The 25,302-nt window shown below is 41.4% G+C and overlaps 1 protein-coding gene across 3 annotated transcripts in view; it reads right to left on the bottom strand.

Annotated features, from left to right (window-relative positions):
• The window catches only part of MTMR2 (myotubularin related protein 2), a 63,817-nt gene that overhangs the window by 26,938 nt on the left and 11,577 nt on the right, over positions 1–25,302 (bottom strand). For all 3 annotated transcript variants that reach the window (XM_051780140.1, XM_051780141.1, XM_051780139.1), the window contains exon 2: positions 14,323–14,428. In XM_051780140.1, the coding sequence (XP_051636100.1) occupies positions 14,323–14,428 (106 nt within the window). The remainder of the gene's footprint in view (positions 1–14,322; positions 14,429–25,302) is intronic.

The following is a 25,302-nucleotide window of genomic DNA, read 5'->3' as shown; positions in this document are numbered from 1 at the left end:
CAGGAACCTCACAACTGCACCAACTTAGGCCAGCTTTACCAGGGAGGCTGCCAGAGCAGTCATACTGGGGTCCACAGGATGAGTAAGGAGAGGTCACCATTGTCAGAGCTCACTCTGGCAGCAATTTGCAGGAAAGCTTCTCCTCCCCCACATCAGCAATACCAGTAAAAACAAGGTTTTGATGGTATAACGAGCAGAAGTCAATGTTGAGGACTTCTTGTCAGCACAGCTGTGTTGGCCAAAGATCACACAACCCATCAAAGCCTTGACTGAGGGCCTCCCCAACAAAAGTCTGTGATGTAGATCTACTCTCAACGCCTGTGTGTCTAATTTTCCACTTGAGTAACTGCCTTGAAATTAGCAGGATAACATCTGGATTATGATAAATGAGATGGAGGCTTCTGGCTAATTAGTCCATAAGTGGTGGTCATCTTTTTGGCTTTTTATCTTGGAAGGACATTAGTGAAAATACACTCCGCATTCAGAACATGATCACAGCTTCTTCGTGAAGGTCCATACCCCACACGGGCAGCAGCTGCTGCGAGGAACACTTCGGTCAACAGCTGGACTTGCTGCTCTTCTGCAGATGTCAGCGGGAGCATGTCCAGCAGTAAACATTTGGGGGACTGGATTATATCTTAAGCCAAAACAAATATGAGGTAAGATACATAGAAAGCACTCAGTATGACAAACATCTGCCATGATGGCATAGGTGGGCAGTGCTCAGGTGAGTTTTAAACACTGTACTGCAGGTGGAGGATAGATGGAGGGAATAGGCAAGCAGTATGAAAGACAAGGACCTCCATGTCAACATTCTTTAAACAAAAGGTTGAAAGGCTTTTCAGTCTAAAAACTAGTTCTTCTAAAATCCATCTGCTCATTCACACTCTCTGAAATGTGGAGTCCCCAAGGTAGAGGAAAGGGTTAGTGATCCACACCTACGCTCACTTCAACACAGGGCAGCAGCAGACGGATAGCTTCCTGGAAGCACAGCACTTCAAGGTCAGCCTCCTTGTCTCCCCATCCCTTTTATTTTTCTTTCTTTTATTTTTGCTACAGACTTGAGGACTAAACTGATTTTCACCATCCGGTAACTGGCCTCAGCCACATGACCTATCTCAGGTAACAAAGCACTGCCTGTCTCCATGATGATTTCAAAGTTGGTGCAAGCATATCACACCTGGATAACAGTATCTTCCCAAGAGATTGAGACAGACATGGTCAGAAAGCCAAGGACAAACACTTCTCTGTCGTGTTGGTCTTTGCACTATCTGCTCAGCTCTAGACCTTGAATGAGCCTCCAGCTGGAACATGAACACTTGAAACCCATCCTGGCAGAAACCAAGAAATGAATGGTAGGCATTTTTCCTGAAATCCACCTCCTTAAAATTAGTTCGGGGAAATACAGTCTGTGTAGGGCTGAAAACGCAGGAAGTAGGCACAGCAGAAGGTATCTGCAGCAGCACTGCAGGATGGAGGCTGGCAGGAGGGAAGAAAAGTGGGTGGCTAAGAAAAAAGGAGTTTTGGAAACAGATCAAGGGGAAAGAATGGTATGGAACAATGCACATGAAGCTCTGAGATGATGTCAATATCATAGATGGACCCCTTGCTCCTTATATGACTAAAGAGATGACAGGAAAAGCCCTTCCATCTTACTGCCATCCTCCTCTCCCCCTCAAAATCCAAAAATGGTTCATTAAACTGTGAGCAAAATCTTTTTTTGTACATTAGCCTCTTTTCAAGACACTAAAAATAACACTCCTGGGCCCAAATTTAGCCCTCTGCAAACCTTGCAAAATTAAATTAGGAGCGCCAGTAAGGCAAGGAAGCAGGGAAGGGAGCCAGGGACATGACTGCAGCAGCCTGGCTGCAGGAGAGTGATGGCTGGCTGCTGATACATTAACGCTATTGAGGCAGGTACCACATACATCTGCAACAGAAATGTGCCACCTCTGTGTTGCCTCAGGTTTTTAAATTGTTCTGTGGGAACAAAACCAAAGAGTTCCTAGAGATCTGCAATGAAGGTCACAGCCAGAGCTGGGTAGAATCAGCATTACTTAGGAATAGGACCACAATGACGTAGAGCCACACACTGGCTGTATCTGTCACAATCATCACTAGATGGTTTCTGTAAGAAACAGATACAACCACCAAAAACTGGTAGACCACTCTGCCTTGCCTCTAAACTGACCAAGGTCTTTGTTACCTTTTCCCCACAGAAATGTTATGCTTGGTAATTGAATTTCCAGGGGAACAAAGAGTCTAGTTACACACCAGAACAACCTTTATTTCTGTCTTCTTTTATCAAGTAACATCATCTATCCATCCCACTCTTCAGCAGCTCTCCCCCTAGATAAAACAGCCCTCTGGGATCCTGAGATTGGGAGTACCTTAGCACCTAAACATATGTCCTGCCTTGGCTCAGAGGGTGTGAGGATTTCATGCTACCACCTATCTTTGTTCTCTGCTCAAGCAGCGACTTGGCAGAACAAACCCACACTGCTACACTTAACAACCACTTCTCTTACTCCAGGATCCCACCCCGTGTTAGCTCCAGCACACTCACCCATGGCTGAAGGTACAGAACTCTCTCATGCCCTCCCAGCTACTGCACCCGACACAGGGAAATCCTGATGCTGTTTTGCTGATGCTACCTTCAGATTTGAACAACAAAATGATCACCTCCTTTACTTGCATGTATGGGGTCAGGGAAAGAGGTTTAGATCCTGCTAAAAAGGTAAGACTGCTGCAATTCAGGGTACTGCAATTCTGGCAAGCGTCTCCAACCACGTGTTCACACTGCCTCCTAACACAACAGCCAGCATGCTGCTCCAAAAATCCCTCTCCTGACTGATGTCCCTGCAAGACTCCTGCATTCAGCTCACCCTGAGCAGCTGCAGCCAACTCAGGGTGGTACAGAGTTAAATTACAAGCAAACTCCACACATAGAGTCTCAGAGGTCTGTGCGTCATTGAACACTGTTCCAGAAGGATCTGAGAAGGTACATGAGACTCTAAATTCAGGGTTTGCTTTTTGCCTGTGAACGAGACAACTGATGTGTTTTCCTCTTGTACTGCCTGGTGAGGTGCTTTCCTACCAGCATAGCTGCACAGCCAGGATGACAACCACATCCTGCGCTGGCTGAGGCCAAGCCAGGATTGCCTCCTCCTACCCACCCTGCCACTGCTGTAATTGCCCCTGGGCCCAGTGCAGTCAAGATGCCAGAGTTCTCTTAATGGCTTTTATAATGGAAGTTTTTCCATAACCTGGATCATTTTGCCAGGACTGGTTTAAGGTGTGACTACAGGAATGAAGGCATATAAAAGCCATAGCGAGGGAGAGAGAGCAGCTGGGACCGATAAGGGAGATTAGCTTTGTCCCTGGACACCACACTTGCCTGCAGATAACAAAAATGCATGAGGAGAGCACCCGAGGTCCCTCCTAGCCATTTTTCAGTTACTCTCTTCTACTTTCTCCTGAATATTTGAGTCCTGAAACCCACAGACAAAGGTCAAATTGTTTGGCTTCACACAGCTCAAGGGGAGACTACAGGTTTGTGCTACCAAACTGCTGTGTAACAGTTTTCCTAAGTCTGCAGGGATTCTTCTATCCTCAATCACAATCAAAATGAGCAAAAAGAATCTTTTTTGCTTAGACAAAATTAAAATGTACCCTTTTTGTGATTCTTTTTTTCCCTCTGAGTTCATCTCTCCTTGGCAACCTCCTACACACTCCAAATTATTTTGCACATTTTGAACAGATCTGTTACACTCAAAGCCTCAACACTGATACAACATGTTTGATCCAACTGCATGACCACCTTGCTCCTGTATTAGTCCTATCCCCAAAACCACGTCTGCCCCATTTACTGTGAAGATAAGCTCTCCAGGCTGGGAGCTGCTTTTGTTCCAGCTACACGCAGTCCTGTTTTATGTTTCCTACAGCAGGAAGGCAGTCTCTTAACTGGTCCCTTGACATAAACATATATAACCTGTCTGTATAGACAAACATTATACACACACACACAGCCCCTGTACTCACAGATTTGGCATGCCTATGTCTACCTCGTGAGCAGCACTGGTCAGCAGCAACATGCAAAATATATGCTGCAGGGACAAGAATGTGCATGTGCATTGTACACACGCAATAACATACGCACAGAATGAGTAGAATTTAAAATATGCTTTTTTCAAATTATGTGTGAAATATGGAATTGAAAGTCAACAGCCAAGTGAAAGGTTTTATCTCTTACAGGAAAATATCTGTCTGATACTTCACATTTTAATGGACTACCTGGGAATATTCTGCTTGTACTTAACATATCTAAACTTTCCTTCTTTCCTTGCTTGTTTTTTTTTAAATTTCTTTCTCTCAAGAAGTGGCAAATTATTAAATACCCTCCTTAATCAGCATTTTTGCCACCTTGTAGGCAGGGTAGTCAGTAAGCTGCAGGAATATTCATTTCATCTAAAACTGGAGATCAACATCTCAGCAGGTCACCCTGTACTAGTCGGTGGAAAGCAGAATACCTAGGAGATGCACCTTTAGGATGAGTGCCCTTCTTCCCACTGAAGACTAAGAACTAGGGTAAAGGAATATCAACGTAGATCTGGTACAGCAAATCCCAACCCTGGTGCTTCCTTGTGGCCAGCATAGCAATGCCCAATCTCCTGGACACCCATATACAACTGAGCAGTCACAACTTCTATTTTGCAGAGAAGTAAACACATCCTCTGTGCAGAAAGGTAGCAGGAAATGAGCCAAGCCAGATCCAAAACCTGAATGAATTTAATTTAAAGAGGCATGACTCCAAAGCTTGTAGGATAGGTCATCTTAGCTGTAGCATAAAAGACGGCTTTTGGGTCAGATCTGGCTCTTGTCTGCTGTCTCAAAGAACTACACGAGAGAAGTCAGTCTTCCTGCAAAGACTTAGCCATAGGATTACTTTTACATACTTCATTCATTCATTCATTCATTCATTTATTTTGTTTGTAAATCCACAGCAAAACATATACACTTACATAACCAATGCTTCTCTCCTTTAAATGCCTTTTGGGGGGGGGTCTCAAACCACGTTCACCTATTCCTTCCTCTGAACTGCCCTTCCACTCCAGCCCTTTCCTGATAGCTGTTTTCATCAATCAAAAAAGGACAACGTCACTATGGCAGATGTATCAAGATTTATCATTATCCCAATGATGCTGTAAAAATGTCTGAAACAAACAGATACAGAACCTCTTTGCATTCACGTCAGAAAAAAATCCCCACAGAGGTCCAATTCTGTCCAACTGACATTGACAGAAGCTGCAGAACTGACACAAATCTGTGCAGAAACAAGATTAGTATGCTTCTTTAGGTCAGTTTTTCATATGTGCATTGGTTTCTTCTATAAATGGAACATTTCTTAGAACAGGAAAAAGGGTACATTTTACTGCTTAGATGCGTCTGTCTTCTCAGTGCTCAATTAGCAGGACCACAGAACAGAAGCCATACTTATTTGACTGAAAATACTGTGCTACTTTGAGGAGATTTTCAGCTGCCATTTATGGCTATTTCAAGTGTACTTTGAGAAGATTTATGTGCTAAGTATTCTACTGGAAATGCAATAAAACATAAATTGAGCAAGTAAATGGACTTTGTTGATTATTTTCAAATCATTAAGAATACCACAGCAGAAAGACTAGAGGAAAAAACAGTAGTATCTGCCTGGCTGAGGCACAGGGACTTTTCTGAGGATTATGACCAGATGAGTTGAAAAACTATGTTAGAGGCATTCAGAGCCTCAAGACATTAATTGCAGGGAAATGCTTTGTGTCTTATTCTTTTGGGATATTAGAAGTTCAAAGGGGAAAAGACAAAACACCATGGACAAATGGATCATTTCAGAATAGTACACAAAGAATCAAATGTACTGTCCAAAGACCACATCAAGCCCATTCAGCTCCTAAGAGAGCAACTGGCCAAAGAAGGCTCCTTAGCTCGGTTAAAAAACAACACAATAAGTATTTAAGTTATCAAAAAATGTTCTGACATCAAATCACCTATTACACTACTCTAAAGACAATAATAACATACAATGTACACTGCAACTGCCTTTTAACTATGCTTTCCTGAAACAACTAAAAAAACCAAACCAAAAACTGTGATCTCTACCTATCATATATGGAGAAAGTATAAAAAAGCTTGAGAAATCCCTTGCTTACTTACCACTGTCCTGAAAATCTTTAAAATGAAGCTGAAGATTAGTGTATTTAAAAAAAAAATACAATCACCAGAGTAATATAAAGGGACTCCTCTGCAGGAGGAAGTAGCCACCATGTAGTGTTTCCCCGGGGTTTTCTGCTTTATTTTTTCCACAATGTACTTCTCCACTCAGATCCGAATATCCAGTGATGAAGAACAGCCTCTCTGGGCTGGCGAATCGCCTGGGCCCTCACTGCACAAGTACAAGGCAAGGCTTAGAAGCTCAAAGGAACACATTGTTGAGGGCCACTCATTCAACCATGGCTGGTTTGTCTCTTCCAGTTTGTATGGCTTGGTGGCTCAAGACAATTCTCTCATTAGGCTCTGACAGAAGGTTGTCATTGACTCAACACAGCAACACTCTCTGGCACAGTGTTGCAGACATCATCTATTCAGACAAGTCCAACATTTTTTAACACAGAATCTTCTTCAGTGCCAAGGGTTCTACATACATCTCAAACCGTAACGCCTCTGTTCTCCACAGGCTGCTCAAAAACTTTGGACAGCACATTAGCCTGACTCTACCCTTTATTTTTACTGAATTTTGCTTAGCAAACAATTTATACATGAAAAAAAGACTAAAAGTTTCAAGGAAACCATTAAACTACTTCAGTGAAGTTAATATCATCTCTCTTAAGTAACAGAAAAATGCTCTGACCAAAGACAGAGTTATAAATTCTACCAACTAAAATAAGTCACAGAATACTGTCTCCATTACCAGGAATTTCACTTTGGAGTTTTGTGATATGTACGATAAGGATTCAAGATACAGGTAATTATATATTTAAAATAAACAAACATACAGAGGGGAACAAGGATATTTCATTCCATGCAAAAATATCTACAGAAAATCAAATCTTGGTGGATATTGCATGCAGCCACAAATCCTTCTGCTCCTTTTAAATACCATGCTTGTTCATTCCTGCCTGACTTGTCCTTCAATCTACAAAACTGTAAGTAACAGAGGGGAGGGAAGCCACCTCTTACCTGGTTTTACTCAACAAAAGGAAAATTCTTGCACTTTGTAGCTAGGAGAAAAATTGCAGTTGATTAGAAAGAGATGAAAATATTTTTGAGGAACATATGAAGGCCATTTGCTTATTCTCTTAGTTTCACCATTCCTAATAGATGGCAATCATAAACGCTTCCAGAGATTTCTTTCACTGTGCATTACTCCATATTCAAGCATTTAGGTACCTCTGTATAAGAAAAACTAGCAAAGTTTGCCATCTCTGCTCTCTTCTAAATAGATGAGCACTTAAGGAGTATTATTCCCACATAAAGGAGACAGAAAACTGACGGCATTGGGCTTTCCCCCCTATCTAACTTGTATGAAATCAATATTTTGCAACCCAGAGGTTGGCTACTCTGTGGGTTTGTTTCCTTGAAAGGGGGAGGTGAAGAAAGGACTTACTGGTGCAAGGATGGGACCAAGATTTTCCATCTCTTGGGACATTTTAAAATGAAAATTATTGCAATTCTTATGAAATATATAGCATTTACTATAAACTGGAGTCTTAGAAAAGCATCGCAATGGTAGGGGCTAAATTGCAGTCACTGACAGGGCTGTCCTGGTATGACCACACTTGTGGACAAGAGCATCATTCATTTTCCAGATCCAGTCATTTGTGCCTTTGTTCATCAACAGCTTAATGCTCCAAACAAAGGAAGCCCACTTCCCACAGGCACGCATGCACAACTCATACAATCAAAATCGGAATTTCAAGATAGTTAAAATATTTGTCCCTATAAGACTTTCTTACTTCTCTTCTGCTGCCCTTTAAATCCTTCTGCTTGATATCTTCAATAGTGTAAAGCAGTGTAAACAGGCACTATTGCCTGTTCTTGGATTTGTCCCTTGGATTTCATTTCTGTGTGCAAAGGGACCTGTGGAAATACTACAGCAGAACAGGTTAGGGATTCTGCCTGCATAGGTTCTACTCCAGTACACCCACAAAAACATGAAGTGCACCTCCACATGTGAATATAACTAAGCCCAAAGCAATGGTGCAGAGAAAGATACAGCCAAATCTTCACATAGTGACAGTAAAAAGATGAACTGTTTATTTAATTTCGCTGCTGTATCACCAGTTCACATCTAGCCAAGTCTTTTGCGACCACAGGTCAATTATCTTCATCATCTGGTGGCTTGTGCAATATGGTCTGTAACTTAATAGCAGTCACAGTCCAGTGCACTGGGAAGGAAAGCTCACAATGCAGAAGACATCTTTGCATTTGCTATGAACTAGTCTGCTAAACGGCAGTCCCAGGCAAAGAGACAAGGGCCAGTCTGAAATAGGAATATTTATCCCCATCTATCATTAAGAAAGGGATGGAGCAGACTGGCAGGGCAGAAAATCTTCAACTACCATGGAGGTGCTTCAGCAGAGGTTTTGTCATGATTTAGTGCTTCCAAGCTAGCATCATTCACTAACTGAAAAGTTCCTTAAAAGCAAAACTAAAAAACATTGCTTAAACGAGTGCTTAGAGTTTAAAACGTTATGTCACTCTCTAAACCCAGCTCTTGTTGAACATGTGTTACACATAACCAAAGCCTGACACACTTCCTGCGTTGGCAGGGAGATAGTAATGGAAAAGCTCTCTGAGGCTACTTTTAGTGATTTACAGCAAAGGATGGAGGGGGGGGATCACATCTTTCTTCAATATGTTTTTTTACTAACAATATACATGTTCTACACAAAACTAGTCTAAGCTACTTTGCACTAAAACTAGAACAAAGTAACACAAAGGTGTCAAGGTCAGTGACTGGCATTTCAGTTAATCCTGCCCAACATCACCTGAGGGACAGGATTTACCTCAATTTTAGAAGTCAGAGAATCTGAGAGACATTACCCTGAACTCTCTCCATAAACAGACAAAACTGCATCTTTACTGGAGCACAGCTAAAGCTGAGAAATCACTTGCTGCCCCTCTAATAATGTTCCCAACATCTGCACCAAGGACTTCTCTAGCTCAGCTCCATGACATTCTCACCTAGCATGGGCAACTCCTTAAAGTTGAAACAAATCAGATCATAAATGACCTACTTCCTTCCATTCAGTACAAAGGAATTGTGGTTGGCTAGCTTGAATGCATACTTGCCTAAAGAGATTTCATCCATGAAACCTAAGGAGACGACAATGGCATCTATTTACTATCTTGGAAGGAAAATACTCCTTCATATACCTTTTGTCACGCATCAATTATGTATCTTACAAAATAAACCATATGGGCATGTTGTGTGACCATTTACACAACAGATAACAAATTAAGGTTACACCAGCCAGTCTGTTTCTTCCCATTTCTAACCTTCAAGTCCTGGGAATGCTACAATAATGCTCCTGTATGTCTTATATAAACCCACTGCAAATCCACCGATTGTTCATACGTTAAAGAAGAAAATTACTATAGAGGGAGCAAACAGTCATGAAGGATGGGTCATGTGCTTGTACAGCATTTTTTCTGAACTTCAGAGGAATTGTGGATCTTAATGTTGCCCTCAAAGGGGAGAATGTTTTAGTGGTCCCAAACAGCACAGCTAAGAACAAATATTTGAACCACTTTTTCTGAAGGCTACAAACTAAGCAGGTGACATACGGGTCTGCTGTACTGATTTCCCCTGTCCAGAGAATGGACTAGATGCAAAAAGCAATATAAAAAAACCCCATACGAGTTTCTGTCCTCCGGTTTAAGCTTTTGCTGTATACAATCCAAAAGCAAACACAATGGGCCTTAACAAATTATCAGGCAAAGGTACTGTTCATAAGGGAAGTGGCAGCAGGCTCTGCTGGCCACATCCACTGCTTCTCCACTGCAAATGAGGAGGATCCAACCCTTTCATGAGGACTACGCCGAAGACTTGGATGCAGTAAACTTCAGGCATTATCCTATAAAGCAACAACTAATTCAAAATGAAAATCCCTATGGATAGGAGTTAGAACATCAGCAAGAAGACTTAAGTACTATAAAATGCATGGACACATCTCCCCATATGCAGAGGAGAAAATACTACCTTATAGGACTTAGGAGCAAGAAACTCACTGTATTTTATTAACCATCAAGTTCTCAGATCTGTAATAGCTATTTATACACCTCAGTCCTTTTGGCAATATTGGTTTTAAGGTGTTTTTAACATCTCAGCCCAAATTACAAACTATCTATGAATTTCCAACTCCATTTTCAATTCCAACTACTTCAGTTCTGTTCTTGCCTGATCTATAACTTATGTTAAAACATATGGCAGTGTATTTGCTAAAAATTCCCTCAAAAAGTATATTTCCTTAATTCAATCCTAAAGAGCTTCAAATTTGAGATCAGGAAAGGGGTGGAGGGAGAACCTAATAATGCTTTGTTGTTTTTCTGCTGGGGGTTGGGGATTTTTTTCCATTCTTTTTTTTCCTATGAAACTAACTGAAGGAGCCAAAAGTTACATAGAGTTAGTTTATGAAGTGAAAATTCTATAAATTTCCTAGTGGAAAGGCAATTTAATCTTAGTTCCAGATACTGAAATGCTCAATATACATTAGAAAACAAACAAACAAACAAACCACAAAAACCTTCATAAAGGTTATTATTAAATACTTTGGAGAAAAGTTTAGGAAAAATACTGCTCATGTATTCAGTAGGAATCCCCCGTGGTTGCCTCATTTACCTCATTACACACATGCATGCACACACACAGAGTGTTAATTGCACTCCAAAAGAAAACTGCAGGCACAGACTGCAAGAAATTAGGTGGGTCCTTCCCCTGGTTCTCTCCTCCCAATGGACGCCTACTATTCTTCTAAAAATTCCCCACAGAAAAAGAGAGTGCTAATTGTAGCCATGACAAAGTGTTTTTCCATTGTCAGAGAAATTTAATTCCTAAATTTGAGCCAATGCACACGCAGAGGCAGAGACCAAATAGAGGTAGGAGTGATGATGGATCCATGTAGCAATTGATTCTAGCAGGAAAAAATTTAATATACATCGAGAGCATAATCCCATAACTGGCAGATCCACGTCAAAATCTTGAAAAGCTTATTTTCAGCCTCTTAAAGCTAACTGATGCAACACCTTCCTGTGAGAACAACGTGTAACCCAGGCACTTGCCTGCCATACCACAGAGTTACCAAAAAATGCATTAGTTCCCTCTTCAGGGCTTATTCTCTTACATTCTTCCAGGAACAATGTGGGACTTCTTTTTGTCCCACAGTAATGAGGTGCTTAGCTCAAATCTCAGTACCTGTCAAGAGCTGGGAGTTCGCGCTGTCTTGTGACAATCAAATCTACACAAGACATTCGGGCATGTAAGGAGAGAGCTGTAACAGAGAACAAGCTCGAGCCACTGTATCAGTTATTGGTATGACCTCATCTGTAATATCAAAGGCAAGGCCACATCTCATAAAGAACAAAGAAAACAGTAAGAACAACCAGGACCTTGAAAAATCTCTCACAGAACTGACTTTAAAATCTTGCAGAACTGTCACACGACAGAGATGTTAATTTGCAGAAAGTCGGACAAAGAATGATAAGCCCAGAGAAAGGACATCCATCGTCCTCGACTCAAGACGTGAAAGAAATCAGCATCAGCTGACCACCACTCATATGAACTGTTCCATATCAGGGGTGGCAACAGCCTCCAAGAGGAAGCCCAGGGGGCAAACAGTAACACATTAGCACCGACAGTGACTGATTTGAGGACAGACTGTGAGTCTGCAGTTGCACTGGCAATACCAACACAAGAGGCTGTCCACAGGTACAGAATTGATCTCATCTCCCAGGCTTGTTCTCCAGCATGAGACACTCTCAGGAATGAAGAGCGCAATGATGAATGCATAAATTCCTCTAGGAGAGGTAAGGTCAACATGTAGTAGTGGAAACTGCCCCTTTCTCCCTATACCCTAATACAAGTAGGAGCATGGGAATTCATCTTCTCTAGGTCTATCACTGACAAACAGCCACTTGAGTGTAAAGGCAAGAACCAGCTTTACACCTACACACAACTGCATCACAGCCACTCACATCACCTCTGCAAGAATAAGTTTTCAGGTGAAGCACAGGAAGCTTGTGTCGAATTCGGGGCACACAGAATTGATGCAGGTGAAGAACAATAAGCATTTTGCCAGCAGAAGCAGGTGCTCACACTTGGCCTGCAGTGCCTTTATTCTAAATAAGTAATTCTCTGCTTTACCATCTCTTCTGAAACACTATTCTAAGCAAAAGAGGAGCAGCATTTGCAGAACTTCAGTTTGCTTAGAAATAAAAAAAAAGGAGGGTAGGCTGTGAAGAAATCACTCTGCAAATTACGGGAACTGTGGCACAGTATGGAATTATGGGCTTCTAATGGCCTCCAGTAACCAATACATAGGCATCTTCTCCTTGAAGAATCTATCATGCAGCTAAGTGAACATTCCTCTGTGGACATTGTTTTTGATTTCTAATGGGTACAGAGGCCCTGTTGGATGGGGAATCAGACAAGCTCAGGAGAGCTGGAATCCCTGCCCAGCCAGATTACAGTACACACAGATAAAGTGACAAAAGGGGGGAAAAGAGTCACAAGCGGCAATCATAGTTAGAAGGAAAACATGTTGAGCCATCTTAACTACCAGGAGGGAAAAACAACCTTGGTTTTAAAAAGGAAATATTGCTTAGTTCTCTACTTCTAAAGGCAGTCCTCAAGTGTCACAAAAACTGTGAAAAGGCAGATCAGTTGTGCATCAAAACTAGAAAAGGAAAACCAAATTTGCAAATGTCAGTAAAAAATTAAGAAATTAAAATGAGTTTAATTTTTTATAATATTATATAATATATATAATACATCATACAATTAAGAGCTGTAGCAGTATTTGAATCTTATTCGTATCAATGAATCACTTAGCCTGAGTCTAAAAATTATGTTTTCTGTATGTTGGAGTAACTAGCACCCTAACTTCACAGCAGGAAAAATTTTAGACATATAACTTCCATACCCAGGTGTGCTCACAGACCACAGAGTAGACTGAGTTGGAAGGGACCCACAAGTCCAACTCTTAAGTGAATGGCCTGTACGGGGACCAAACCCACAACCTTGACATTATAAGCACAATGCTGTAACCAGCTGAGCTAATCTCAGGGTTTGAAAGATAACTTTTTGTATCCATGGGTAAAAGGTGTAAACTATCACAGACTGCACATAAACTACTGTTTAAAATCCTACTTTAAAATTGGCTAATAAGCTGCCTTTAGAAAGAAACATTCATATTCTTGTAATTTATGAACTTTCTGTTATTAATTATGGATGACTGAGTCAACACACACAGGAAAAAAATCATCATGGTTGTCAAAGGAATTAGCTTTGTACTCAGATATTTTTATGCAATTTTACTGTGTTTAAATTTTACAAAGATTCTCAACCACAGTCGAGAAATGCTCAGACTGTTACTAGAATGTGCCAGTATCAACAGTTTTATACTCAGGGATGTTTTTTTCAAAGCAAAGATATATCATCAAACCTCTTGGTTTCATAAAAGGAACATACAGATAGCTTCCAAAATTCCTGTGACACTGAACTAGAACTTTGAATTTATAATTAACTACTCTAATAACAGACTTAAAAGAGCCCTGTTTGGACCTTTTTAATGTCAGAGCAATTCATTGTGACAGAAGATTATTTTTATCAGCTTGGAGATAGCAATCTTTCTCTGAAAGAAGATACTCCAAGGACTCAGTGTTTACAAACAAGCAGGAGTTCTCAAGAGAGGGCATCTCTTACATATACACACAACAGGAAAAAAACTATATACAACTGACAGGTTGAGAATTTCACTTACTTAAAGTACCTAAAAGAAAATGGGAGTTCCTTTGAAAATTCATCTCCAAGTGAGGGTTGCAAAGTCAGCTCTTTGAAGATTAAATAACTTTATAAAGGAGATAATATAGTAGAGATTAAACTTCAATGTCACCTGTTTGACTTCAAGTCCTTTCATGATTTGGCTACATAAATTTTGGCATTACTGAAAGCTGACATTATTTTACCATATCCAACCCACAGAAGCAAGACATCCTCTGAAGGAGGTTACAACATTTTTTTTTCCTTTTTTTAAGACAAAACATACATACCCTTAAATCTGGAGAGAAGTTGTCTGCTGAGGTGGAGATCGAGTCGGATGATATAGCAGAAACAGATTTGGTGTGAGTAGAATGGTCCGAGTGCGAAGTGGAAGCGCTATAAAGAGAAACACCACAGTGTATCAAAACTCTGCTGAAGAAGGCTCAAAAGCTCACAAGTTCAGCCACTCACAGTCATATCAAGCATTTTTTGCTATTTCCACCCTTTCCAATCTCAGTTATTCAGCCCTCAGCAGTGCTTTAAGAGAATCTGTTTTACTCGCTGTCACCAGGGATTACCAAAGAGTAGACAATTCATTACCAAATCTCAGCTCAGACTGAGCCAATGTTAACCACAGGTTAGTGCTGAGGAATACATTCAGAGCAGGCAGCTGGGTGTGCAGCTGCAGTGCCAGCTTCAGGTTGAGCTCTGGGTGGAGGGAGCCCCAGGCAAGAGGCTGTGAACTGCGGACTCTTTGCACAACGAAGGGTACAGGGACCTGTGGCCAAGCCAGGTGACCAGACACTCAGAGACGAGGCAGGAGCCCAGGACCCCAGACTTTTATGCACTTAGACTGTTAGGGTATAAAAGCCCAGGGTTTCCTTTGTTTGGGTCCATCCTCAAAGGCACTCAGGTCGAGCTGCTATTTTATTATTGCATCATGATTATACTATTTTAAGGATTGAGATGACTGAGGCTCTGCTGCTGCAAACCCAGAAGCCTTGTCTGACTGTGTGAGTGTGGGTGTGTAGGGAGTCAAGCAGGGCACCCATCTGCTCACTGGACCCACCCACTGCAGAGGGGCTTCAGGCTCAGCTCAGGCAGTGCAAGCGCCAGAGTGGCTCCTGGATGGTCAGACAGAAAAGATTCCTTAGCACTTGATCAAATCCCAACTCACAGAAACTAAGGGCCTCCATTTCAGGCTTTCAGATGGGAGATATTAGTGTGCTGCAAGGGGATGAAAACAGACAGACTCCTGAATGCACGCCAGCACAGCTCCAACCACAGCTTTACAGCAGTGGAAGAAATTCAGAATAAAAACTCTTCATCACACACAACTTTTCTCCTTCAAGTATACGCATAACCCTTAGGAGAATTAAAAAGACTCTCCCAGCATACTTCTCTGGTGATACAAAGTGTGATTTGCTAAATAACAAAGCAAAACAGCAATTTTCTTTTTTTATACAGTTTTCCTAATATAGCTCTATGCAATTAAAGTAAGCCTATATTTTATAGCATTTTTATGCTGCAACCTCTCCTAGAACCTTAATTGCTTAAAATTAGGATTCGATACTAAGGCTTTTAAGACCCCAGGTGACTGTAAAGAAAGATCCTCTGTAGTACAACGTCACTTCCTGAAGCCACTGTACAGCAATAAATGCTACCTGTGCCAATTAATTCCCACACCCTTACCAAACCCAAAAAGGTTTTACCTGGCTTTAAAGACACACTTAAGGATCAGCTCTCAGACTTGCAAGCCTAGCCATGGCAAAAGCAGAATACCAATAGGAGTATTACCGTTACTACTTGTATTAATTAGATGGGACAACCTAGAAATAGCTATAATCTGAGCTTCCAAAGGGCCTGGAGATTTGTTAATTGTCTGAAAATTGTTTTGCTGCTGATTAACAGCCACCAAAAGGCCAGAATGTTCCACTTTTATTTCTATTCTCTGGAGTTTGGCAAAGTATTGCACAGTGTTAAAAACATGAAGGACTACAGCAAAACTGTGCTCTTGCTGGGAGTCAGTTGAGGATTAAAGAGTATTGGCAACCCTTTCATCCTATGAAGTAGAAACTTCAAAATGGAACCTCTAGGAACAGTAAAAAATTATTTAAAATAAAGGACACTGGTTTGCCAATCAAATAGCATAATTCCACCGAATACACTTGTTGTACAAGGTTCAACAGCTATTCACCTAGCTTTTCAATGTGCTAAACTCCTGCAGTGTTGCCAGGTAAACTCACATAATTTTGGGTGGCCAGTGGCACTCGTGCAAACAACACTGCTCACGCCACTGCAGCCCCACAGCTTCTGTTCCAGGTAGAAGATAATCTCACACTAAAAATCTATGAAACCTTCCATTCTTATGAATGAAAAGGCCTCATATATGCACTGAATTTGTGTTCAGTTTTGCATTACGATAAAGTTGATATTAAGTGTACGCTGCTGCTGAATGGGCTGCTCATGTTCCCCTCTCTTCTTCCTCCTCTCAACCCAGACTGCACACTGCTGGATGGGCATCATGGGATGCATGGCTCAATCTGCTGATCTGATGGGGCAGTCATGTCATGTCATGTCATGGCTGGGCTTCGCAAACGAAGATTTGGGAAGGGCTCTACCCATGTTTGTTGCAAACACACTGGTGGCTGAAAAGGCCAATATGAGACAGTGATGGGGCAGTAAACTATTAATAAATATTAATAAATATGGAGAGAGTCTTCTGGTGGGTAACAGGGATGATTGGATTCATTACATGGCTACATAAATCATCAGATGCAGCACACACAGAGGGGAGGAATCCGGATCTGCAGATGATGGGGAAGGCTGAGAGCATTTTGTGCACAGCAGCCTGCAGGCATGCTAAATTAGGCTTAGCTCTAAACCACATTTTACATTACTTAAATGAGCTCAGTCCCCTGATGTGTTCCCTTGCAACTCTTTTCAGCCTGGCTTCTGCGTGGCCAGTCTTCATCTTCCAAGTGTTCACCCTCACGTTTGCAACTGCTTAATTAATTTAATTTTTTATAAGCATGTAAAAAAAAAAGAATCACACAATTTAATCATTCTACAGAGCAGCACCTGTTTACTGTACAGCAATCTATAAGGAGATGGTACTTATAAGGTACTTAGAGGTACTTAGTTATAAATGAAGAGCGAGCAGATACTGTAGGAGCCTTTATTGCTGGGTGACAACTTTGACTCCTGTCCCTGGGTCCCCACCGTGCCTTCTCCCACACTGGTTCCAGCCGGGGGAGCCAGAGTCTGAGAGTAAGCCTCCAGAAGCCATGCATTCTAGCTCCCTCCCCTTTTTGGTCCCAGACTTTTGTGTATTTAAAGGCATTGTAAATGTAAGAAACTCTGCTGAGTTTACAAATCAGGTGTTAAGTATCTAAACCAGGGCATACTAGCAGCTGATATGGCCCTGTGCACCATGCCAGACAGCTTACTCAACCAAATATTTTTTGCATCAAAAAATTCACATCCTTTATTGATAGAAAAGGGAGCTAGAAAGGCTGGAAAGGTTTAGTGGAGCATGCTAGTCTCTCTGCCCCCAAGGTAAGACAAGCTACACCCAAACAGCTCCCAAGAGCTGTCTGTCTACCCTGCTCTGAGCAGCTCCCAGGGAGAGAGAGTGCTAACAAAAGGATCAAAATTTCACCAGTTTTTGTGCTGACACAACTTGTCTGCCCACGTACATTCCCAGTGTCTACTTAATACACAAGCAGCAATTATCCAACCATTGAAGACCAAAGATTTTTATGAAATTGTTAATTAATTTCTCTATGGCAAACTAAGGGGCAAATCGCTTTATGCAAAGGAAACAAAAAGAAAAAAAAAGGGGAGGGAGAACCAAAATCCACAGTGTGTCTGAGCTGTGAAAGTGTTTTGTGTTTGTTTGGGTGTTAAAGAAGGAAAGTATTTGCATTTTAGAACTGGATTTTCAAAAGCTCCCTGCACCAATGTCCCTCTGCTTCCGCAGAAACCACCAGTGAAGCCTCCCTTCAGTGTCAGCTGTGGGAGCTTTTGGGAAGCGCTGCCTACACACGCAGGGAACAATACCCCTGGATTATGCAGCTCAGCACAGTATATGCATAGGTTGCATATGTTTGGCTCACTACCCTCTGTTCTCATCTGTCATTTACAGGGAGCTGAGATGGAAAGAAGGAGCAGACAACCAAAAGACCACTGGTTTCAGGCTCCCTCCTCTTATTGTCAGACAGTTGGCACAGCTCCAGCTCTGCTGCTCAGCAAACTAATTAATCTAATGCCCCTCCATGCACACGAGAAGTTTATTAGTTTCAGTGGTTTAGTCAATCTTGAGCTCTTCTCTGCTACCAACGCAAAAGCAAAGATCCTCAAACCACACAATTTCATATGCCTTTGGGTGGGGGAGAGCAGGAGAACATCCTGGGGCCAATACACAAACTCAGAGAAGACTAGAGCTCCCTCCACATTTTGCCACCAGCCCTTCTGCATCATCTCAGGCAAATCATTTACTCGTGCTTCTGCCACGGCTTCTGCACATTATCCCAGCCTTTGCCAATGTAAAGTTAAAGCTGTCTCTTACGATACTTTTGGCAACATGACGGGTACATCTGGTACCAGTCTAACATACTGAGGACCCCACTGAGGATGCTCTGTGCTCACAGCAACAACCCCCTAACAGCTGTGTGTCACCAGTAAGGCAACGCAGACTAAACCTGAGGGACAGCCAAGGCACCATGGTCACATGTGCCTGGGGTGGGGTGCACCTGACAAACATCTGAGAACACAGGTAGGTTTGGACAGATTTCAGCAAGGGTTCAAAATCACTAGCAATGTGCCAGTCACTGCTAGCTGAAGGTCTAGTTCAACACTACTTAAACATACAAAAGTATAGTATTATCTCTGAATCTCCTTAAGGTTCTAGGAAACAACATATACTCAGGTTCACAAAATAATCTGAGCTCTTCCTACAGGAAAATAAGCAAGTTCCTGTGAGGAACCAGGGAAGACCAAGGACCTTCTGGAGCATTTTTCTTTCTATGCTTCAGGCCCAGGCAGCTCTACATTGTCCTTGCTGATGGATGTCTGTGTTAAGTACGAAAAGAGACCCCTTCAACAGGTCAAAAGCACCTTCAGGGAAAGCACCTTACTCCTGTGACTGCCATTCCCATTTACTCCTTTCCTCATTCCTCTCCCATGCAGAAGCAGGAAACAGGTCTAGGATGCAATTAACACTGATCTATGTCTTTCATCTTGGTAATTATTTTTATTATTTAAATCTGTTTCTTTATAGCCAGATTTTGAATGATAAATGAGTCCAAATGTGAGCTGTCGGCACAACGGCCTTATACAGTATCTGCACGCAGCATTAACCCCTTGGCTATATGAAATATATATATGCAACTAATAAGAGAATTATACTGGAAACCAAGCACAGTGACTCAACTCCTGATAAAGTGTTCATTGTTATTATTAGGACTATCCCACAACATACCAGATGGTTTTTAAACATAATTTAGACTCAGACAGATGCCCTCCGGTGATTCCTGTTTAGGCAATTGAAAGGTATTACAGTATCCGTAGCAGAATTGAAGGTATGCCAGTGTGCTGAGCTGAAGCTGTCAACAAAGGTGTAAAGAAGTTGCAAACAGAAATGTCTGAGACAGGCAAACTCTATCTGTCAAACTATGAACGTGCAGGGAAAATATTTTGGGTGAAACCAGTGATAAGGTCTTAAGCCACTTCAAAGAGTATCATTAAATGGCATTTGCCATAATGATACAAGGCAATCTCTACCCTCAGATCCCTGCAATGTAAAAAATGTGACATATAAGAAAGCCTAGGAAAAGACATAAAACTTCTAGTTGCCATTTTTTTTGGCAACCGTTACGGTAAGAGTTTGACTATGAAATTATTTCTTTTCTAGTGCAGGGAAGCAACAGTTTCCCCGGGAAGTAGAAAGCACAAGTACAGCTTCTGAAGAGGGTGATTTGACCTCACTGAGGACAGTGAACCCAGGACAGGTAAAAGATAACCCCAAAGATGCAAAGAAAGTGCCAGAATCAAACTGTAAAGTCCTGAAGCTTTAACTCGATGCAGACGAATGCGCTATTTATGCAGGACTGAGCTCTCCTACCTGTATCCTTACCCTTGTTGTAGGGAATTTAATACAACATTCTTTGTACTTCAAACCCAGGACACTTCACTTTGCTGTTTCCACCCTCCAGAGGAAAAAAAACCTCCTAGTAGATCTCTATGAAGTACATACCTATGAAGATATTCTGTGAATATCAGGCCTAAGGATGATCATGCTATATAACATCTTCTCTTAAGTCATGTTACTCAAGAAGAGAATCACAACGACTTCTGGTAAAACCTTAGACAAAAGTCATGAAATTAATGAGGTGTTAGCTGGCTAAACCATTTCAGCCTGTAATTGCTGAGAATTATTTCCGAGCAAGCTCTTAGAAGTGTGCCTCTAAGTTCAGCAAAAACATCAAAAATACATATATTCCTTCTACGATACTTCTGATCAGCAAGAACATAAATTATATACACCTTCGCAAAGACAAGTAAATCCTATGCAGAAAGGGACTGGGTATGATGAAGGGGGTGAGACACCAGAACAGGTTGCCTCAGAGAAGCTGTGGATGCCTCATTCTAGAAGTGTTCAAGGCCAAACTGGATCAGGCCCTGGGCAACCTGGTCTAGTGGAAGGTGTCCCTGTCCATGGCAGGAGGACTGAAACTGGGTGATCTGTAAGGTCCCTTCCAACCAAAACCATTCTGTGGTTCTCTGACACTTGTTCAGACTTTGAAAAGTAAGAAAGAGACTTTTGTCCTGCTTCAAAATAGGATACTGTCTAAAACAACCAAACAAACAAAAATCTCAAACAAAACAAAAACAAAACAGACCACAAGAAGGAAAAAAAAAAAAAAGATCAGGTTCTGATTCCTGAAGTTCCCCTCCTAAATCAATAAGCAGGAATGTGCATATGAATTGAACAACCATAATTCTATGAAAAATTGATGGAACAGAAGGGAAACACATTTCTGAAAAATATGCCATTTTTATTTACAGTATATGCACAAGGCTTAAGGACACCTATTTTTTGTACCAGTGTCTTAAAATACTAACCCGGTTCACTCCTATAACACAACCAAAACATAGTCAGTGATGATAAAGTCACCTTTCCAGCACCTTCTTTATGAATATTCTTTCCCTGTCAGTAAAAGTAGCTGCTTCATTGCTTGCAAAGGTGTGCCTATTACTCAGATGCTAATTAGCATGAGCTGCTCACACCATTTCTTCTGTATCAAACAGAATATTTTGTTTCAATAGTCACTGAACTGACATGGAAAACAAGTGACAAAATGCACCACTGAGAGACACAGTTTCAGACACGGAGGTCATAAATGAGAAAAACACTGTAGAGGGCAAATTTCCATTTCCTCTCTTCCTGTTTTTTTAAGAAGTTTCTCATTATGTGCATTCCTAAAACTTAATCAAGGTGAAAACTGCAAATTAATGATGACTAATGGCAAATACAATTGAATTTGGAAGCTTCAAATGCTAAGAGAGCAGGGTCCAGTTGGTTCGAATTTACAGCAGAGCCATGAATAGAAGCACTTGCAGCACTTTGGCACTTCTCTTAGAAGTATAGTGCTACAAAGATATTGAGCGCTGCCCGCTCACTTCCCAAACTCAAGCTGACCACACTCCCTCCTCAACAGTTTCAACACACCTGTTTCTTTCAGAGAAGAAAAAAGTAATGCTGAAAAACCTCTAGGGTCACATCAGGGCAGAGGGAGACAAACTGGTACTTGTTCCCCATGAATATGACTCTGTCCTAGCTAGTCCTGGTTGAACTGGCCTGGGACATCCAGCTGTTGCCCACATCAGACTCTCCCATTTACAGCAGCTCTCTGTGGATCTCTGCTAAGGCTAAGTGGTCCCCATAGTCCTTATCTGTATATACATATAGACACCAAAAGGGTCCTCAGAAGTCCCTCATACATGCCTCTTCAGGCAAGCACTTCAAAGCTCAGCCAGCATCTAATGGAAACAGGGCCTTGAAGCGGGAACTGAGCACTCCGTGCTGGCTTCCGCTCTGCCAAGGAGCCAGAACAGGCTCTGCTGCTGTAAATTAAGTTTTAGCATTTTGGCACCATCTCTCCCACGACAGGACTCCCACAGTGATCAGTAACATGTGTGCCCATAATAACAGGCACACACCTTTCCCGAAGAGATTTCACAGACAGACAAAGGAGTATTATCTCCAGTGAGCAGTGACCCCACCTTAATTCTTCACAGCAAATTGCAAAATCAAAATAGACTAATTCTACCTAGACAGCAAGTGCCACAGGAAACTACCTATAGCATACATGAGATGCAGCATTACCTCTCTGAACACCCAGCACCCTCTTTTTATGCACATACAAGAGAGACAGTTGCTACGTTTCTGGTACGTGGAACTCACGATTTCTCAAAACATTTGAAGATCCCACTTTAACCTCTGCTTGACCTGCAACAATCACAGGGGAAAAACTAAAAGCCATAAACAAATATGCTTTTGAAGGAAAGAAAAGCACCAACTGCCAGGCTGCCTCTGGTATTCAGAGGAGGCAGACAGTTATATTATATAACAATGTACCCTTACTATTCAAAAGGGTCAGCAATGTCAGAGTTCAATATCATCCTAAAAAGAAGCCATTTCAACAAACAAATCATGGTGCATGTATGTGACAGACCTAAAATAGTCCCCCCCCATGCCACTTGCCTGAATGAAAAAGATTCACATCTGTTGCCAAGCAAAGCCGGGTCTCAGTCTGACTTCACTGTTCCAAGGGAGGAAAATGACATTTTTTAAAAGTTGATCCTTCCAAATAGCATCCAGAGCTGAATATATAGTACATGTTTTCCCATGAGCCATAAAGAGAATGTCCTATATTTTGACCGTGAACAAGCTTTTCTAGGAATGCAAATTCTGCTCTCAGTAGTTACACAATGGACTACAGTGTCACAAGCACCGTTCGTGCTCCATTAGTCATTCTTTTATTATTTTTTTAACTCGAATTCACAAAAGGCCTACAGTGCATGCACTTGCTAAACAATAGGCTGATTGTTTAACATATCTGCAAGATTCCAAGAATAGAAGACCAACGCCCAAAGACAAACCAATATGCAGCATGTAATTAATAACAGCAAGCAGCCCACAGTATCATGCTTTCATGAGTCAACAATCCAGAAGGTAAAAAACAAGAAGAACAGGAGCTATCAGAGGTCTCAAACAATATTGTCTGATCAGCACATAGAAGATAACTACAAAATTATCTATATTCACAAGAGAAACAAAAGGGAAGTTAGGTTTCTAGCAAGCTCCTATACTCAGGTACAAGAGAACATAAGAAAAAAAATTCAAGAAGTCCTCAGACCTCTGCAGGGAATTGACATTTTGCCTCTGTTTCACCACTTCAATTTCAGCCAATATCCACATAGTCCAAAATAAGTTACTACCTTCTAAAAGCAGACTGGTAGTCCAATACTTTGATCTGATTCCTGTTCCTAATGGAAATGTCTGGATTGCAAAATCCACCACTAGGACAAGCACATTTGCAGGTGAGACTCAACAGAAAGGCAGCACCGTTGGTCTGGCTCTGCCCCAGCCCTTGGGAGGAAGGTTTGACAGACTTCCTAGAGGTGGTGCATACATCTGGGTCTGTACTCCAAAGCTCAGGGGTTTCCAATCACTCATACAGACCCTTAGCACTGAAAATAAATTACGACTATAAGGTGAAGTTCAAATCACAACCCTGCCTGCTGTCAACACAAACAGGGTTGCCTGCTAGAACAGTGCTCCCACCTGCTCTTTGTGTCTTCCTACTTTCTTATTGCTATACTTTTGGGGATCTTTGATGTTGTTCAGAAGGAGTTAGACCCTTTGTTTTCAAAGATGCTACAGAGGGCAGGACTGAACTAGAAGTGAAGAAGATCTTGCCCCCACCCCCCAAGAAAACAGTATTTCTGGATCAAAAAAACATGGCTGAGGCAGAGATGATTCAGCACCTCACGCTTCAGATGGTTGAGGCACTGCTGCACAGGGACAGACAGAAAGCCATCAGGGAGATCACTGACTGACAGGATGTCTGACAAGTGATCTCTTGGGCAACGATGAATCAGTATATGTCCTGACCTGCAGCCCTCTTCCCCAAACACTCCAGGCAGCAGTCTCAGCAGACCACAGCCAAGGGAATCTCCATGCTGCATGACTGCTCTGGCAAAAAGGCAACTCAAGAATCCAACTTCCAGTGTTTCCTGGTGCTATGAGAACAACCATGGCCCTTACCCCTGCCTGCAGAAGGTGTTGACTCCAGGGCTCAGGATGTTCTGTGGCAGAGAACTAAGAGACCTGGGTGGTGCTGCTATCTCCTACATCAGAGCAACCCTGGATTTACCATTGCACCCCACAGGAGAAAGAGGGATGGCAACATCTAACTGTCTCCACAAGCGCTTTGAATTAAGACAAAAGCCATGATGGAAATCCTACATACAATTCAAAATCACTCCTGCAGTTAATTTTTATATTTACCATATAAACTTCCACAACCTTCCTTTAAAATGTATCAAGCCAGAGAAAGACATACAAGTAAAAAACTATCAGGATTTTGATGCAAATTCAGACAATAATAAATAAATAAATAAATAAATAAAATGCAGATTCCCATAATAAGTTGCAAAAACTAGTCCAGAACCTGAGAGCAAGGAGAAGCAGAAAAAATAGAACCAAACATAGGATATCAAATATTTTGTTTGTTTATAAATTTATTTTTATTTTTAGGAAAAAGCTATTCACTTGATCAAGGAAAGAAATAGAAACAAAAATTATATTAATAACTACTCACCTTAGGACAGAAAGGAGAACTGAATAAAAAGACAGATATAACTTTTCTTTTACTATCTGTATTCTGGCAATGCCTTAATTTTTAGTTTCATACTAAGAACCAGTTGAATATAGATTAACCAAATATACATGTATTTCTCACAGTTCATGTGCTGTCTCAGTTTTTCTTTAGATTCTTTCCTATGTCCCTATTTAAAAAACACCTTAGTTAGAACGAAACACATTGTTAAATGTTCTGATTTTCTTTGAAACACATACCACGCAACCCCCTTGCCCCAATAAACCGAACACCCACAGGAATTAAAAATACCAGTGATTTACTGATCAATTACATTACTTATTCCATCCTGGGAAAAATCAAAAGAAGGAGGAAAGGATATAT

The sequence above is a fragment of the Manacus candei genome, unplaced genomic scaffold (assembly GCF_025592945.1).
Source record: "Manacus candei isolate 608988 ecotype Guabito, Panama unplaced genomic scaffold, ASM2559294v1 h1tg000014l, whole genome shotgun sequence".
Classification (NCBI taxonomy): domain Eukaryota; kingdom Metazoa; phylum Chordata; class Aves; order Passeriformes; family Pipridae; genus Manacus; species Manacus candei.
Note: the sequence above shows the minus strand (reverse complement) of the source record. Positions and strands in the feature narration are given on the sequence as shown.